The following is a 20,026-nucleotide window of genomic DNA, read 5'->3' as shown; positions in this document are numbered from 1 at the left end:
TCTGAAATACCTTACTATTCTACATTCATATTTATAGTTTAAAAGGTCTATGCTATGACCTCTACTGCTACTGGTTTAGATTAAAGTTAACATAGGTAACAATGTTTCTTTGAAGGCTAAAAAACACTGCATTGGCAAACTGAGGTAGAAAAGAATCCAGCTGGCTAAGGTTCTTCAACAACTTACATATTTCAAAGAAGGCTTCCATCGGAGGTTCATTTTCATCTATGGTCATGTTCTTAAGACCACACTCTTAATTTTAAAATATTCTCCAGAAGTAAAGCAATTATTCTCATACTTTCTATATCATATTACTCAATTGTTCCCATATTTTTCTTTCACTTATTCAAATATATACTAATTACTGTATGCCAGGTATTTCATAGGTACTAATGATATAGTTATAAGGCAAAGTTACTGACCTTAAATTTACACAGCAGGAATATAATTTAGGTAACTGCTCTATTAATAAAATATCACAAATTATTTTCACATGGCTTTCTATAAGTAAAGCTGAACTGAGAATAGGAAATATACACAATAAATATACAGTACTACATGAGGACTCAGTTCAGTTCAGTTCAGTTGCTCAGTCGTGTCGAACTCTTGACTACCACTTCAAAAAACATCATAAATAATATATGATTTGGGAACTGAGGTTATCTGTTCACTCCTCCACATACCGTTCTCAATATGACTAATTTGGCTATTATCAGTATAGTAAGAATAAGCATAGTAACAATGTGTTATTAAATTTGGTGCAAGGAAATATTCAGAACTCTGTTTAACACTGGGACTAATCTAAAGATTCCAGCTCTGTCTATGGCAGATCCATGGGTAGGCAGTTTGCATGGGCAGGCAGTTTCCATGGGCCAAGTGAAGCAAGGAAATGGCTGAGCATCAGGGAAAAGCCATGCCCTCCAGTGACCAACAGCCTATGGCTACCATAGCTATTGCCTGGTAAAACAGAAGTGGTCAGGCAGGAGTGGGCTGAAACTCAAGAAGGCAGTTGTTTATTGATTACAGAGTTTCAGCTCCTATTTTCTCTCTTTTAAACAGCAGCTTCCCCATAAGCTTCATGGTAGAAGGTTTAGAAAGTCAAAGACACTAACCCTCTTCTTCACCATAAATCCTGTCTAGGCCTAAGTACTAGATCTCAGAAGAATTTTATATTTCCTTTGTTTCACTTAACAGCAGTCTTCTAATTTACCGATACTTTTGTTTCCCCCTCTTAAATATGCTTTCAAACAATATTACAGCTATACTTTCTCAAAAGAATGAGAGTGTAAGCAAAGTAGGGAAACTGTTAAATAACATAAGATGAAGGTATTTAAAAACTGGGATTCATGTTTTCCCCTGCACATGCCATTATCAGTTATACCACTTATTGTATTGTCTTCATGAAAATAACTGAAAAATTAAAATAATACTGTGATAGGGAGCTTAGTTATCAGTCTTAGTACAATGGGGACAAAGATAAAATTCACTAAACCTGCTTAAAGCTGTGAATTTTCAACCTCCCAGTTTCATACTTACTGGGCATGCAAACAACAGAAAAGCTAAAATTAAACTGTGTACTCAATTTTATAATTACTAAAGTACATGTAAAACATACTGGAAATATATTATCACCAATGCTGATTAAAACATGAGGTATAATAATCTTATTTTTTAAGGGAATGGGAATGAAAGATCTCTTCCAATTTTCCAACTTTCTCATATGAATCCACTTGATTCTTTTGAAAAGGAATTACCTGCCCACAAAGAGTTTCTAAGTGTCTACAGGTCCAATGCCATTGAGCACACCGAGAGTCGAAGTGAAATTAAATCTGTCCCACCTCTTTTCCCTTGCTCCTGTGTATATTTTGATGTACCAAAACTTGGAAAAAAAAAATTAACACTCCTCCTTGGACAAATCATAAAACAGAGTATACTGATTCTGAAAAGCACAATATCTGTTTTTCTTATACTCAGCAAAAAAGAACTGAATTTAAATTAAAATGCAAATAAGCCAACTACTTTGGTGACTTAATACTGTTAATATTTAAAAATAAGACATGAAAAACAATGGCTTTGCTCTGGGAACACCCTATACTTTTAAACTACCAAGTAAACAACCAAGAGTAATAAATACAGAAATATGAGTTAAAGAAGTAAACTAAGCCACCTACTACTTTTACATATATTTACCCCCCTTGGTATTATGCTATATTTTTTAAAACCTTACTTTTCCATGTATCTAGCATAGAGTTAGAAATACAGAAGCATTTAGTAAATATTACTTTTTTGAATGACTGAAAATATACCTGCTTAAGTGTTGGTTGCTGGGGCTACTTTACACTTCACCCTACTCGTCACTAGTTTTGCCTTTCAAATACAGACTTTCAGACTGTGTGTAACAAAATAAAAATTACAGTGTAAATTGAAGGTTAAACATTCCACCAGTTAAAATAAAATTTGTCTCGACTTTCCCTCTTGATAACTGGCTATGATGCTTCTAAATAAGACAATGAAGACTCCAACTATGTTCAATATATCTTATCATGAAATGTACTTTATCTGAAATCTCTGAAAATCACTATTATATGTTTAACAGTTAAAATATGCAGAGTAGTATCCTTAACCATGACTTACCACAGCAATATTTTGACACTTTCATATCAAAATGCTATGACAAAGAATGAGTTACACTTAGCAAAATGCAAGTGATTTAAAAATGGCAAAGAAAACATAAGTACCATCACCCTCCAACACTCCATATAAAATTATTAAATGAAAAAAATGAAAAAAAAAATTAGTAAATGTTTTCCAAGATTGAATACCAAAAGAGCAAGTTATTCTAGTTAACTAGAAAAGATGGCATTAACTAACGAAAAATCCATTCTCTGAGTGTCATGAGTGATTTTAAAAATTCTGGACCAGAAAGACTCATCTACAAAAGGAGGGGGGATAAGAACAAAGCTTTCAAGTAAAGCATTTCTTCTGGAGAAGTACTATAGAGGGGATTTTTATTAAGAAAGTGATTTTCCTGGAGATAAGAAGGGGGTGATGATTTAAAACTGCAGCAAAAACAACACAATTTATTCTTCAACCCACTCAATTCTATATATATACATATGCCTTCTGTTCCTTAACTTTAGCCAATTGCCAGCATCTCTCCATTCTCTAATTTAGTTAATGCTGTTGTATTAGCATTAAAAATAAATTCAGTTAAATTCTACTTAGGTGATTCAAGATAATAAAAAAAATTTATAGACTTAACAAATATAATATATGTGTTGTAGTCATTTGGGGAAACTCCTGAATTTCCCAAAAGACATTATCCTATCTTAACCTTTTCACTTGCTACCATGGTTCTCTTTAGAGAAGAACATCTTCTCAATCTGTGTCCAATTAATGATTATCTTTAATTGGATAATCCATACTGAACTATTATGTTCATTATAGTTTCCTTTTCATTCCTATTATACATAAGCACTACCTAAAGTTCCATAACTGAGGTTTCTCTCTTCCTTTCTCTCCTTCTACTATGCAGTTTTTCTCGAGACTGATTCAGGTGATATTCTGTATATCCAGATGATATGTACTTCCAACAATCAAAATAATCCCAGATGCAGATTAAATTTCTGTATCTATTTTCTGATTTTTAAAATATTTTCTTTGCCTGAGACTCATATTTTCAATAATATGCAAGATAATAATAATAAATATATCCTGTTGAATTCACTTATTTAACTTAACAAGTATCTATTGAGGACCTTGTATGTGTTGGCACTATGCTAGGAGCTGAGCTGCAAGGCAGATGTGGACCTTACCTTCACAGGGTTTACAAAGTGTGGTCTAAGAGGAAAGATAAACCATAAACAGAATAAGAAAAATATAATGTGTTGGAGCAGGGGTTTTCAAACTTTTTGGTCTCAGAATTCCTTTCCACTCTTAAGAGTTACTAAAGATCTCAAAGAACTTTTGTTCATACAGGTTATATCAACTGATATTTACTATATAAAAACAAGCTTGAGAAAAAAATTTTTATTTAAAAAACAGCAAAAATAAAAATCATCATAGGTTAACATACATAATATTTTTGAAAAAAAATTCTTTCCAAAATAAAAATGTTAATGAGAAAAGTGACATTGTTTAACATTTTTTGTTGTTGTTGTTGCAAATCTGGTTAAATAGATAATAGCTAATCATGCCATGATGTTTTAGTTTGCCTTTTGTGTACTTCCCATTTCATCATATGACATAATAGATAATTACTCAAGAGTTACACTGAATACAATTTATAATTTTTATTGTCTCATCACCAACAATCTTAAATTGAAACTGGCCTTTTTTAAAAAAAATTGTGGGTTCATGATGAAGAATACAATGACTATTTAATATAACTTAGTTTCACTGCCTAGATGCCAGTAATTTTATCTACCACTGCTTCTAAACTATCAGTACAAATAACAACATTGTAAAAAAGGCAAATACTATTTTAATATTAACATGAAATACTTCGAACTCACAGACCTACCCAAAAGGGCTTCAGAGACTTCTAGAGATCCATGGATCATATTTTGAGATCTGCTGTTAGTTAGAGAAGTATGTAGCTTTGTTGATGATACCGAACCTAGGAGTAAAGGAAGTTCTTCCTCAGAGTGTTGAATGTTTAAGACTATGTAAGGATTAAAAGGAAATTATGCAGGTTGAAGGGGTTAAATGCTGGCTTGTAAGAGGGAGGAAAAATACCAGGCAGAAGCTAGAATTTTATATGAATAAAAGGAAGATCAGTATTATCGAGTCATATAGTTAAAAAGAAAAGGTACTAAGGAAATGAGGGATGCAAAGGTCAATAATGAAGGATTTTTTATGTCATGCTAAGGAACCTGCATTTTATCTCAGAGCAAAAGAAAATCCCTGAATGGTCAGGAGAGTTTGCCAAGTGAGCATCAGGTTTATGTTTCAGATAAAATTCTCAGGTTGAACTGTGGAGAATGAATTGCAGTAAAACTTGAAATAAGAGTCTATTGTAATTGTCCTGGTGGGAGAAGAGGACACAGAGGGGCAGACAGACTGAAATGATATTGATAACTTGGAAACTATAACAGGACTTGGTGATACTAGATGTGCAAAGTGAGACAGGGAAGGAGTCAAGAATAAATCTTTAAGTTTCGAGCTTTGGCATACAGACACATTTAATGAACCAGGGAATACTGGAAGAGGAACAAATTTGGGTGATTCAGTAGAAAAGGGGAGAATATTAGCTTGCTCATGATATACAGGTATCTCACAGGCAAAAATACAACCAGAGAAGTTTAGCAGGCAGCTAGATATGTGAAGATCAGATCAGAGCTCTGATCTGGAAATACAGATTTGGTATCATCATCATATACATGGTAACCAAAATCATGGAAGTAAATTAAGCTGCCAAAGGATGATATGAAAATGAAGAGTAGAGAACACAGGAACCACATTTAAAAGGGAAAAAAGGGGATGTGCTGCTATTAGGTTGGTGAAAAAGTAATTGTGCCTTTGGATGAAAAAGTAATTGTGCTTTTGGACTGTGAATTTTAGATCATTATAACTAGGCTCAAACACATCATTATTAATCAAAAGAGGAACAATTATAGTGAACTAATTTTTGCCAGTGAGAAATAAGTTTGTTCCTACAACATAAAAATCTGTCCTCTGGGATTCAATGAACTCTTGGAAAGCATTCTGCTGGTTCTGGAAGCATGTTCCCTGCAAAAAGTTGTTGAGATGGTTGAAGAAGTGGTAGTTAGCTGACGAGAGATCAGGTGAATATGGAGGATGAGGCAAAACTTCACAGTCTGATTTGTTCAACTTTTGAAGCACTGGTTGTTGTCAGGTGGTTGGGCATGGTCATGGAGAAGAATGGGGCCCTTTTTGTTGACCAAAGGTGGCTGTCAACTTTGCAGTTTTTGGTGCATCTCATTGATTTGCTGAACACACTTCTCAGATGTAATTGTTTCACTGGGATTCAAAAAGCTGTAGTGAGTCACATGGGCAGGAGACCACTACAAGTGACCCTGATTTTTTTTGGTGCAAGTTTAGCTTTGGGAAGGGATTTGGAGCTTCTTCTTGGTCTGATGACTGAGCTGGTTGTTGTCAGTTATTGCATAAAATCCACTTTTCATTGCATGTCACAATAATCATTGTTGTTGCACAAAATAAGAGAAGATGACACTTCAAAATGACAACTTTTATGATTTGCAGTCAGCCCATGAGGCACCCAGTTATCAAGCTTTTTCACATTTCCAATTTGCTTCAAATGAGGAATGACTGTAGAAAGGTTGACACTGAGTTCTTTGGCAACTTCTCATGTACTTCTAAGATCAGCTTTGATGATCCTCTCAATTGGTTGCTGTCAATTTCCAGCAGATGACCACTTTGCTTCTCATCTTCAAGGCTGTCATCTCCTTTGCAAAACTTCTTGAACCACCACTGCACTGTATATTTGTTCGTTAGCAGTTCCTGGGCCAAATGCGCTGTTGATGTTGCGAGTTGTCTCCACTGCTTTACAACCCATTTTGAACTCTAACAAGAAAATCACTGGAATTTGCTTTTTGTCTAACATCATTTCCCTAGTCTAAAATAAATATAAAATAAACAGCAAGTAATAAGTCATTAGCAAAAAAACATAAAGTGAGAAATGTGAATTAAAATGACATATAAAATAACCACATTTATTTAAGAATGTATTCCAATATCACACAACAAAGTTCAACAATGCAAAACCACAATTACTTTTACACCAATCTAATATTAAGAATGGACAAGAAATGGACTGATAAAAGGACACGTCCTTATATAGTACATGTATTAAGATGAAGACTTTTTTTTTTAAAAGATAAAGAGAAGAAATAGAAGAGGTTGATTGTTAATAACCACTAAATTATCATTAAGAATTATAAAACAGGTAATAGGACATGCCTCTGCCAACCCTTGGAGAAGGCAATGGCACCCCACTCCAGTATTCTTGCCTGGAAAATCCCATGGATGGAGAAGCCTGGTAGGCTGCAGTCCATGGGGTCGCTGAGGGTCAGACACAACTGAGTGACTTCACTTTGACTTTTCACTTTCATGCATTGGAGAAGGAAATGGCAACCCACTCCAGTGTTCTTGCCTGGAGAATCCCAGGGACGGGGGAGCCTGGTGGGCTGCCGTCTATGGGGTCGCACAGAGTCGGACATGACTGAAGTGACTTAGCAGCTGCCAATCCTTTAAAGTGAATAACATTCACTGATATTTTAGGATGAGTTTTACTAGCTTTAAGTAGCTCATTCGGAGAAGGCAATGGCAACCCACTCCAGTAATCCTGCCTGGAAAATCCCATGGACGGAGGAGCCTGGAAGGCTGCAGTCCATGGGATCGCTGAGGGTTGGACACGACTGAGTGACTTCCCTTTCACTTTTCACTTTCATGCCCTGGAGAAGGACATGGCAACTCACTCCAGTGTTCTTGCCTGGAGAATCCCAGGGACGGGAGAGCCTGGTGGGCTGCCATCTATGGGGTTGCAGAGTCGGACAGGACTGAAGTGACTTAGCAGCAGCAGCAGCAGTAACTCATTAGAAGATGGTAAATTGTTAGTTAAAACATCGAAGACCCTATTTTCTAAATTACTTTTCTGTAATTCTACATAAGTCTAACTAGCTTTATATTAGATCAAATTAAATTCAATTCTAATTACTAAGATAATAAACTGTTTTAGATAGTAAATCTTTAATTTACTATCTATTGAGGGCATAATATAAAGAACTATAATAAAAATCTTATAAACTGAGTTCAACAGAATTTGGGGGGAATGCTTTATATCTTACCAAGGAAGCACATTTAGTTTAAGAAGCCCTCCAAAAAGAATTTTTGGTCATCATTTTTATATGTACAGTCATATCCATTTCATCTAAGTTATCAAATTTGTGGGCATAGTTATTTATAATATTCCTGTATTATCCTTTTACCATCCATGGTATCAGTAGTGATTGCTTTCTTTTATTTTCTAATATTAGTAATTTGTCCTTTTTTCTTGGTTAGTTTGACCAGAGGTTTACCAGTTTTACTGCCCTTCAAAGAACCAGCTTTTGGTTCCACTGATTTTCTCTGTGGTTTCCCTGTTTTCTTTCAGATTTCATTAATTTCTGTTCTAATTTTCATTATTTCTTTTCCTCTTACTTTAGATCTAATTTGGTTTTGTTTTCCTAGTTTCCTAAGGTAGAAGCTTATATTACTGATTTTACATCTTTCTTCTTTTCTAATATATGCATTCAATGTTAAAAATTTCCCTCTAAGCCTGCCTTCACTAGAGCTCTTCAATTGCGATAAGATGCATTTTCATTTAGTCCAAAGTATCAATATTTAAAAATTTCTACTGTGACTTTTTATTTGACACATATGCTAATTAGATAGTCTACAAACATTTTGGGCCCTTCGAGCTCTCATTGTTCACAAGTCAAACAGATTCAGATAGCAATAAGCACATATCATCCTATAATAATATCTATAAATAAACATCTGACCTTTGACTAATTCATCTACCTCTCTGAAAGTGTTATGTATAAGAGAGCAGAGATTCTCTTTGGGAAAACTGAGTATTATTTTGTATTGAGAATCACTTTATATTTAGATGCATATAGTGGTAAATTATTTATGATAAAATATAATGCAGAATGATTGTTTCAATAGCATAGGAAGAGCAGTTTACATAAAAATTTTTATACTATATGAAAGTGAAAGAGGAGAGCGAAAGAGTTGGCTTAAAGCTCAACATTCAGAAAACGAAGATCATGGCATCTGGTCCCATCACTTCATGGGAAATAGATGGGGAAACAGTGTCAGACTTTATTTTTGGGGGCTCCAAAATCACTGCAGATGGTGACTGCAGCCATGAAATTAAAAGACGCTTACTCCTTGGAAGAAAACTTATGACCAACCTAGATAGCATATTCAAAAGCAGAGACATTACTTTGCCAACTAAGGTCCATCTAGTCAAGGCTATGGTTTTTCCAGTGGTCATGTATGGATGTGAGAGTTGGACTGTGAAGAAGGCTGAGTGACAAAGAATTGATGCTTTTGAACTGTGTTGGAGAAGACTCTTGAGAGTCCCTTGCACTGAAAGGAGATCCAGCCAGTCCATTCTGAAGGAGATCAGCCCTGGGATTTCTTTGGAAGGAATGATGCTAAAGCTGAAGCTCCAGTACTTTGGCCACCTCATGAGAAGAGTTGACTCATTGGAAAAGACTCTGATGCTGGGAGGGATTGGGGGCAGGAGGAGAAAGGGACGACCGAGGATGAGATCACAGAGTCGATGGACATGAGTCTGAGCGAACTCCGGGAGATGGTGATGAACAGGGAGGCCTGGCGTGCTGCGATTCATGGGGTCGCAAAGAGTCGGACACGACTGAGCGACTGAACTGAACTCATATGGTCTCTATTGTGTAAGAAATGAGGCCTATTAAAAGGACTGGAAAGAAATATACCTAAATGTAACCAGAATTGAGTAATAATTTTTCCACATTTTCATACTATTTAATTTGTAGTCAGAAAAATAATTACTTTAATACAACCTGAGAAGTACTGTAATAGAGCTATAAAAAGGTTTGCTTTTGGTACCAGAGTATCAATTCTTTTGAGAAGTTCAAGTTAAATTCTGAAAGGGAAGATATTTCAAATATATCCTAATGTAATATAGCAATAGTTGATCAGAAAAAGGATATACTGCACTTGCAACTGCCAGTGAGACCAAGCATATACCACTAGGGAAATTTAAATAGTTCCACAATACTAGAATACAGGCTGCAGTAAGAGTAAGAGGAATAGGAAGAATAAATATACTTGAACATACTGGGGCCAGATGCTGTATGAAATAGTTTCTAGAATGAAGAAAATCTAAACGTAGCCATCTTAGGCAAAGATGTTTCAATGCTTAGCTTCAATATTAAACAATCAATAGTTAAACAATGACATTAATAGTTAAACAATGACGTATAAACAATCATATTTCTTTTTAAATACTTAAAACTACTCTTTTTCCTTTAAAATTAAACCAGAGACTGAAATTTGACTATGGCAAGGGAGAGGCTGGCAAATACACTCTTCAAGAAACAACTATAACAAAGAACACAATCATGAAAAACAACCATTTGAGGGCTCAAACATACACAAACATGTTGTTAAGTGTTAATTCATGAAAACTAGCTGAATCTTGGTTAACAATAGTGGGGATTTGTGGTGCCTTTGCCTGAAGCCACTCTCATTACCTTCACCCTTTGCTCAGTTGGTATGGAAATTATTTGAGGATAGGGCTGGCTGTGAAAAAAAGCAACTTCACTTCTGGAAAGGGTTAAAGGGATTTTGAGTAAACAGTGAAAAACACACACAGAATTAAGTAACAAACTTGGTAAGGAACAAACAGGGAATGTAAGCAGCTATGCTAGCTTCAGGTTGCAGTTTTGGTTGGCCTGAACTGTAGACTGGAAGGCTGGTCAGAAATTTAGAAATTCCACAAAGATTCTGGAAATGAGAGAGACACAGAAGGGCTGCAGAAACTCTTCACATAGCCTTGGCTGGTTGGGAGGCTAAATGAACATGTACGTGTAAGGGAGACCCTTGAGGACCTGACAGAAAGCAAAAGGTGAGGCAGACTTGAAAACTGCCTTAATTTTAAATGTACTCCCAAATCAACACACATCCACTGGCAAAGGTTGGAGGCCTCACAGGTTTAGAGAGGTGTTTGAGCACAACTTCTGACTTATCATTGATCCCTAATCTGTCTAGACACAGTTGCAACCCTAGCAAACCAGCCTAAAAAATTAAAAATAGTAAGGTACAAACCACCAGGGAAACAGATCCCACAAACTAAGTGCAGGAAGACTACTAAAAGAAACATCACTACCCATCTTCCCTGAGGGAAAAATCCAAACAAGAGTTCCTATAACAAATGATCAAAAATATATTGGACAGTTTTCAACAAAAAGTGATGAGATATGCAGGAAAAATAGGAAAGTGTAATCCAAATTCTAGAATAACGGCAGTAAATAGAAAGATTCTGAGTGAGCCCAAATGCTGCATTTAGCTAAGACCTCAAATCAGCTATTATAGAAATGCTCAAAAAATTCAAAGAAACCATATTTAAAGAATTAAAGGAAAATATGACAATGATGTAACAAACAGGGTTATCTCAACAATGAAACAGAGCCTGTAATAAAGAACCATATAAAAATGCTAAGATTCATACTTTCCATATGTACCTGGTTTTTTGGTAGTTGTGTAACTATATAATTTCTTTCTCTCTCTCTCTTTTTTTTTTGTCACATCATGTGGAATGTGGGATCTTAGTTCCCCAACCAGGGATTGAACCCATGTCCCTTGTGCTGGAAGCGCAAAGACATAACCACTGGACCACGAGAGAAGTCCCTATAATTTCTTACACTGGTCAATATTTTTTAAATACTTAAGAATGAATACTTGAGGTATAAGCTGTTTAGCAACTCATTATGCTTTATAAGCTTTGTAGTAACCTTTGAATAAAGGTAAAGATCTTTTCCTACAGAATTAATCAAACATATGTTAATTTTTTAGTGAAACTGTTTATATCTAACTGGGCTTTCCTGGTGGCTCAGATGGTAAAGAATCCACCTGCAGTGTGGGAGACCTGGGTCCAATCCCGGAGTTGAGAAGATCCCCTGGAGGAGGGCATGGCAATCCCCTCCAGTATTCTTGTCTGGAGAATCCCCATGGACAGAGGAGCCTGGTGGGCAACAGTCCAGGGGATCACAAAGAATCAGACACGACTGAGTGACTAAGCCAAAAAAAAAAAAAAAAAATACCCAACTAGATATTTCAACATGGTATAAAATCAAAATAACCAAAGGAAATGTTATTAAATCACAGGTGTGTAACTGTTTTAAGAATCTAATTTAATTTCCATGGTTAGCCTTCAGTGTCTGTCAGGAATGTTTCTAGAATTATTCTAAGGGAGTAATAAAATATTACTTGATTCCACAAACTTATTCTGATACTACAATATATAAATAATTTTAATACTATTAGTAATTAATTACATTGAATACACAGTGAAATACTATTTAGTCATAAAAAAGGGGGAGATCTTGCCATTTTCAGAATACAGATGGACCTTGATCATTACACTAAGTGAAGTCAGACATGAAAAGACAAATACTATATGATCTTCTATGGAGAATCAAAGAAAATCAAACTGATAGGAACAGAAATCAGATTTGTGATTGTCAGAGCTAGGGATTTGAAGGTAGGAGATTGGGTGAAAGGTATTTCTAATTAAGTTCTGGAGATATAATGTCCAGCCTGCTGACTATAGTTAACAATACTATATTGAATATTTGATAACTGGTATTAATAAAAGTTCTCATAAGGAAAAAAGGGTAATTAGGTGAGGTGAGGTATGGTTAACTAAACTCACTGTGGTAATCTTTTGACATTATATACATATTAAATCATTTTGTTGTATGTCTTAAACAATGTTCTATGTCGACTGGTGGTGGTGGCTTACTCGCTAAGTCATGTCTGACTCTTGCGACATCATGGACTGTAGCCTGCCAGGCTCCTCTGTCCGTGGGATTTCCCAGGCAAAAATACTGGAGTTGGTTGCTTTTTCCTTTTCCAGGGGATCTCGCAGACCCAGGGCTTGAACCCACATTTCTCCTGCATTGCAGGTGGACTCTCTACCATTGAGCCACCAGGGAAGCCCCTATATGTCGATAATATCTCAATAAAACTGGGAAAATACTCATGTATTTATTAAATAAAATTTGTACCTATAAACATATGTATTACCAGCAGGCAGGTTTTTATATTGACAATAAAATAATGGCAATTAATTATATTAATAATCTATGTGTTAGTCACTCAATCATGTCCAACCCTTTGCAACTCCATGGACTTGTGGCCTGCCAGGCTCTCCTGTCCATGGAATTCTCCAGGCAAGAATACTGGAGTGGGTAGACATTCCCTTCTCTAGGGCATCTTCCCAACCCAGGAATGGAACCTGGGTCTCCTGCACTGCAGGCAGATTCTTTACCAGCTGAACCACCACAGAAGCCCAATCGTCATCATCATCATCACCATCAGTTCAGTTCAGTTCAGTCGCTCATCGTGTCCGACTCTTTGCAACCCCATGAATCACAGCACGCCAGGCCTCCCTGTCCATCACCAACTCGCAGAGTTCACTCAGACTCACGTCCATCGAGTCCATGATGCCATCCAGCCATCTCATCCTCTGTCGTCCCCTTCTCCTCCTGCCCCCAATCCCTTCCAGCATCAGAGTCTTTTCCAATGAGTCAACTCTTCTCATGAGGTGGCCAAAGTACAGGAGCTTCAGCTTTAGCATCATTCCTTCCAAAGAAATCCCAGGGCTGATCTCCTTCAGAATGGACTAGTTGGATCTCCTTGCAGTCCAAGGGACTCTCAAGAGTCTTCTCCAACACCACAGTTCAAAAGCACCAATTCTTCAGTGCTCAGCCTTCTTCACAGTCCAGCTCTCACATCCATACATGACTACTGGAAAAGTCATCATCATCATCTTCTATCAATTCTTTATTTGTGATTTCTTTGTTAGTGGACAGCCACTTTAAATTTAATTTAATTGGATTTTGCTGTTTTTATATTTTGTATTACCATAAATATAATTATTATAACATTTAATGAATGATTCTTTCTCAGTTTTAGTAAGACCAATCTATGCTATGGAACTATTAGTTTCCCAGATGTCCCTTAAAAGTTTATGCTACTTTCCTATGTAATGGTATTACAGATTTACATTTCTCAAACTAACACTACCAGAGAAGCAAACTGCCCACTACCTGTTTTAAACCATTATTTTACATTATTAACACAGATATACTTACTCAGTTATAAATTCAGGGTTTGTAAAGCTGAGGTTGGTTAAATGACCTTCAAGTTTAGAAGATTCATGTGTATTTAAGGCTGGAGTGGTCTTAGTGCCGAGTATAGCTCTTTTCTCATCTTTTTCAAGTGCTTTTCTCTTCCCACCATTTTGGAAATATTCTCTGCACACACTACAATGCAAAATAAAGTTATATTTTAAACAATAGGTATGGATATAAAATAAAAATGGACAAATATTACCCTTTATTAATAAAAATGGGAAAATTTCAAATTATAGTTTCATATTTTAAAAATGTCACATAGAGGTTAAGTTTGAGTACCTGTAGCACTTTCAAATTTTTTAAATTACCATACAACAAAGCATGATCATAGATTATGTTTAATAAATTAGCAGTGTTTTTTCAGAAGCACAATACCTATATGTTTTGCTCAACTTTATTCTTAGCTAAAACATAGTTCCTCTAGAAGAGCTTAGATAACGCACATTCAAAAAGAACAGTAGTCACAGTTAATTTTGAGCTAGCTCTGCTGGTAGCACAGCTGTTTTTCAGATCCCTCCTAGTTTTTAAAAACAAAGGCACAAGATCAGGTTGCCAACATAGAAAGAAGAGCATAAAATTCTAGTTCAGGTAAAAATAGTATCATATTATAAAGATATACATTCAGAAAGAACAAAGGTTTGAATATAATAAGTGATTTTTATAATACCTGGAAATTATTCCTACCCATCAAGAGACCATTACTGTTTGTCCCAATTTTTATAATATAAATGAATATTAAAATGCAGATTTTTCAAGATATATTGGAAAATATAAGCCCATATCAGGTTGTTATCTAGAATCAGACACTAATGACTGGTATTAACATTAAATATTAAATGATTTTCTTCATACCTAATACGATTTGAGAAGGAAATGGCAACCCACTCCAGTGTTCTTGCTTGGAGAATCCCATGAACAGAGGAGTGTGGCGGGCTACTATCCGAGGGGTTGTAAAGAGTTGGACACGACTGAGTGACTAATACTCAATACAATTTTAGGATGAATATAGTAGGGTACCATGCCTGGGTATGTAACAGGGCAATAAATATGAACCACAGAATCAACTCAAGATATTCACTAGCTATTAAAGACAAGAAACTTAAAGGAAAAAAGACTGCTGTGATCTACCTCTGGCCCTTGAGCTTATATGACAGGAGACACACAATTAAACAATTAACTGATATATTTATCAAAATTTAAAGTGAATGTGAATGGAAGCTAAACAAATCTTTCTTTACAGAGTCTTAAAGATGGGCTTCCCTGGTGGCTCAGAGGTTAAAGCGTCTGCCTGCGATGCGGGAGACCTGGGTTCGATCCCTGGGTCAGGAAGATCCCTTGGGGAAGGAAATGGCAACCCACTCCAGTGTTCTTGCCTGGGGAATCCCATGGATGGAGGAGCCTGGTGGGCTACAGTCCACGGGGTTGCAAAGAGTCAGACACGACTGAGTGAGCGACTTCGACTTCAAAGGTGGCTCAGACGGTAAAGCGTCTGCCTACAATGCTGGAGACCCGGGATCAATCCTTGGGTTGGGAAGATCTCCTAGAGAAGGAAATGGCAACCCACTCTAGTATTCTTGCCTGGAAAATCCCATGGACCTCCGGAGGAGCCTGAAAGGCTACAGTCCATAGGGTTGCAGAGTCGGACATGACTGAGCGACTTCATTTCACTTCACTTCAAACCTTTATTATTCCATATAGCTCATTCTCTGAACAAAGATGGACTATTTTTCTCCACAGACACTGCCTGGTACAGTTCCATAAACACATAGTTAGAGAAGAACTGAAAAAGTACTTTAAAACTAATTTTTGCAAGTACAACTGTGGTGTCTAAGGAAACAATGCCCATTTCTCCTCACACTTAAAAAGTACTATTAGCTCAATTTCAGTTTGCCTAAATATCTATTAAAGATGTCTTTAACTGATCCTATGGAGATTTAATTTTAACTCAAATTATATACAAGAGTTCAAACTCATTCATCATTAATCAAACATTTATTAACTACCTATCATGTGCCAGGCACACAGGTGATGGGAAAGCAAATTGAAGAAGATATTGCTGCTTTCAAGGAGCTCAAACTAGTGAAGGAGACAATTATATAATAAAGAAAATATAATTTATAAATATCTATCATCCAGTCTAAAATCAGTAGTATAAAATCTGATTTTAGAAAGATGAGGAGGAATAAATCAGGCTAGGAAGAACGTTAGTTAAGGAGGAAAGTCCTTTCCTGGTAGAGAATAGCACGAGCAAAGTCAAGGAAGAGAAAAGCATCATGGATCCTGCAGAGACAGACATCACTTCAAGGCATGTGAAATTTAAAGTGCCAGGCAGAAAATGCATTGATGAACTCATAAATGAAAAGGCCCTGAGGCCAAAGAGAGGAATGATAGCCAGGTGACACTTGGAGAGATAAGCAAACTTGAGATCATGAAAGACTGACAGGCCAATGTAGGAATGCGGCCTTTAAAAATCTAACCTAATGACAGAAGTTTACTGGTTTCTTGGAGGGGGGGGTAAGGCTGACTACAAAGGTATACATTAGAGCTTTTTAGAGTGATGAAAAAGTTTTATGTCTTGACATGGTGGTGGTACATAAGTGTAAACAACTATCAGTACTCACTGAACTGTACACTAAAATGGGTGTATTTTATTGTATGTTAATTAAACCTCTGTAGGGTTAATTAAATACAGCCTTAAAACCTTGGAATTAATACTAAAAATAATACCTTTATCATATACACAAGGGTAAAAAGATTGCTATCTTTCTATTAGGTGGAACTATACAGAATTGCTGATATTCAATAGTTCTTGATCCACAAACACTGCAAAACTGAGCCAAATTTATATGGCTCAATCTCATAATTACCTAGAAGCTGGATGGCAAAATACTTAAAGGGCTAGGATTCCAGATACTCACAGGATAATAACCACTATCTAAATACCAATCTCCATACACAAGTTCCAAAAAATATACAAATCATTAGGAGAAGAGCACACACAGCTCATACCTATGGCCTAACTAGGAAACTGGAATAGTACCTAATTATACATGTAATTGGAGAAGGCAATGGCACCCCACTCCAGTACTCTTGCCTGGCAAATTCCATGGACAGAGGAGCCTGGTGGGCTGCAGTCCATGGGGTCGCTAAGAGTCGGACATGACTGAGCGACTTCCCTTTCACTTTTCACACATTGGAGAAGGAAATGGCAGCCCACTCCAGTGTTCTTGCCTGGAGAATCTCAGGGACGGGGGAGCCGGGTGGGCTGCTGTCTATGGGGTCACACAGAGTCGGATACGACTGAAGTGACTTAGCAGCAGCAGCAGCATACATGTAATTTGGAGATAAAAATCTGAGGCCAACTGAGTTGGCTTTGGAATTATCCAAGTACAGAGTCAAATGAGGACTATGTAAAAGAGGAAGGTATGGTGGGGTCTCTAACGTTGCAAAAAAAAAAAAAAAAAAAACAGATAATACCAGCTAAGGTTTACTACCAAGACAGTCCAACTCTGAGTGGAGAAACCTTAAGAATGCGGAACGCAGTGAAATAAAGCATTAGCCACAGAAAGGCCAAAAAGGAAAAGTTTGAAAGGTGAATGAGAAGGGCTGTCGCCAAAGGTGAAAGCCTTGAGAAGGTATTATTTCTGAGGGAGAAAGGAAGCACCATGAAAAAAGCAGGTATCTCTGGAGGTGTGCTGATAAAGGGAAGGAATAAAGCAATGAAGAATAAAGAGCATACTGACATAAGTTATACCCATTAAAAAATTCATACATCAGCCAAAAGAGGACTGTATTTATTAAAGGAACTCCACTTATATATTTGTAGCAATCAAACAAGGCTCTATGGAATTAAGAAACCAAGTAAGTCACACAAACCCCTACCTGTACGTCCAGAGACACTCCAACGTAATAATCAAAACACATAAAAAAATGTCCAATAAACCCAGCAACCATACAAGTTTCTATTAGAAGGAAAGACAAATCGAAACTTTTCAGTAGATGAAAATTCTTAAAAACATAAAAAATAAAAACAGCTATAAAAGAGAAGAAAATTGTAACATAATACTTCAATGTTAATTATATATAATCAAATAATTGCAGATATGAAAAAACATTTCAATCAGAGATTAACTAAAAAGCAGAGGATAAAGAACTAAATAAATAGCCAGATATTCCATGAATATGCATAGGAAGACTCAATACTGTCACTATGTTAGTTCTTCTCAAATTTATACATTCAACACAATCCCAATCAGAAGCAGAGCAAAATACCATATCGACAAAACAAATGGTTTCGAAAGTTTACATGGATTGGCAGAAGATCCACGATAGCCAACACAGTATTGAGGGAGAAGAACAAAGTTGGAGGACTGATGCATTCTGGTTTCAAGACATAATATAAAGCCATTACTACTATTATTAGTAGTAATCAGGGACAGTATATTGTTGGCAAAACAATAGACAAATAGATCAATGGGAACAGAATAGAGAGCCCAGATATAGGTACATGTAAATACACTTAACTGATTTCTGACAGAGGAGCAAAAGCAATACAGTGAAGTAAAGACAGTCTTTTAAACAAATATTGCTGAAACTGGATACTGAATACCAAAAATGAACGTAGACACAGACAATACCACCTTCACAAAATTAACTCCAAGTGGATTACAGACTTAAATGTAAAACACAAAACTATAAAACTCTTCAGAGAGTTTTTAAAATTTCCAGAAGAAAATCTAGATGACTTTGGATGTTGTATCTAAAAAGTCATGGTCAAATGCAAGTCACAATCTATAAAAGAAAAAACGGAGAAGCTAGACTTAACTAAAATAAAAAAACTTCTGCTCTGCAAAAGACAATGTCAAGAGAATGAGAAGACAAGTCATAGACTAGAAGAAAATATCTGCAAAAGATATATCTAATAAAGGACTATTATCCAAAATATACAAAGAATTCTTGAAACTCAACATTAAGAACATAAACAACCTGATTAAAACATGGGCAAAACACGTAAATGGACACCATAGTGAAGAAGGTATATAAATTTCAAATAAGCTTAAAAAAAGATGCTCCATGTCATATATCATTGGAGAAATAAATGCAAATTAAAATAGCAATGAGATACTACAATACATTATTATAATGACCAAAATCCAGAACACTTAACAACACCGAATGCTGTTGAAGATGTGGAACTAAACTCTCATTCACTGCTAGTGGGAATGCAAAATGGTACAGTCACTTTGGAAGATAGTTGGTAGCTTCTTACAAAACTAAATATATTCTTCCCATATAATCCAGCAATCAAGTTTTGTGGTATTTACCAAAAAAGGAACACTTATTTCTACAAATCACCCTGCACATGGGTGCTTATAGCATTTACTCCTAACTGCCAAAATATGCAAGCAAACAAGATATCCTTCAGTTGTTGAGTTTCAGTTCCTAAGTCATGTATGACTGCAACCCCATGGACTAGGGCATGCCAGGCTCCTCTGTCCTCCACTATCTCACAGAGTTTGTTCAAATTCATGCCCATTAAGTCAGTGATGCTATCTAACCATCTCATCTTCTATCACCCCCTTCTCCCTTTGCCTTCAATCTTTCCCAGTATCAGGGTCTTTTCCAATGAGTTGGCTCTTTGCATCAGGTGGTCTAAGTATTGGAGCTTCATCAACAGTCCTTCCAATGAATATTCAGGATTGATTTTCTTTAGGATTCCCTGGATTGATTGCCCTGAAATACAAGGGATTCAAGAATCTTCTCCAACACCATAATTTGAAAGCAACAATTCTTTAGTGCTCCTTCTTTATGGACCAACTCTTGTATCCGTGTGTAACTACCGGAAAAACCATAGCTTTCTCTATCCCAACCTGTGTCAGCAAAGTGATGTCTCTGCTTTTTAATACACTGTCTAGGTTTGTCACAGCTTTTCTTCCAAGGAATAAGCGTCTTTTAATTTCATGGCTGCAGTCACTGTCTGTAGTGATCTTAGTTTTTTGAATACTGAGTTTCAAGACAGTTTTTTCACTCTCTGCCTTTACCCTCATTAAGAGACTCTTTAGTTCCTCTTCACTTTCTGCCATTAATGTGGTACC

General features: G+C 36.2%; 1 protein-coding gene across 1 annotated transcript in view; it reads right to left on the bottom strand.

The window, feature by feature from the left end:
* BMT2 (base methyltransferase of 25S rRNA 2 homolog) overlaps positions 1-20,026 on the bottom strand; it is a 78,362-nt gene that overhangs the window by 34,845 nt on the left and 23,491 nt on the right. Inside the window, exon 3 of the mRNA XM_040260156.1 lies at positions 13,890-14,060. Within this exon, the coding sequence (XP_040116090.1) occupies positions 13,890-14,060 (171 nt within the window). The remainder of the gene's footprint in view (positions 1-13,889; positions 14,061-20,026) is intronic.

This window comes from Oryx dammah, unplaced genomic scaffold (genome assembly GCF_014754425.2).
Source record: "Oryx dammah isolate SB20612 unplaced genomic scaffold, SCBI_Odam_1.1 HiC_scaffold_18, whole genome shotgun sequence".
NCBI classification, from domain to species: domain Eukaryota; kingdom Metazoa; phylum Chordata; class Mammalia; order Artiodactyla; family Bovidae; genus Oryx; species Oryx dammah.
This window is presented reverse-complemented; position numbering and strand designations above follow the sequence as displayed.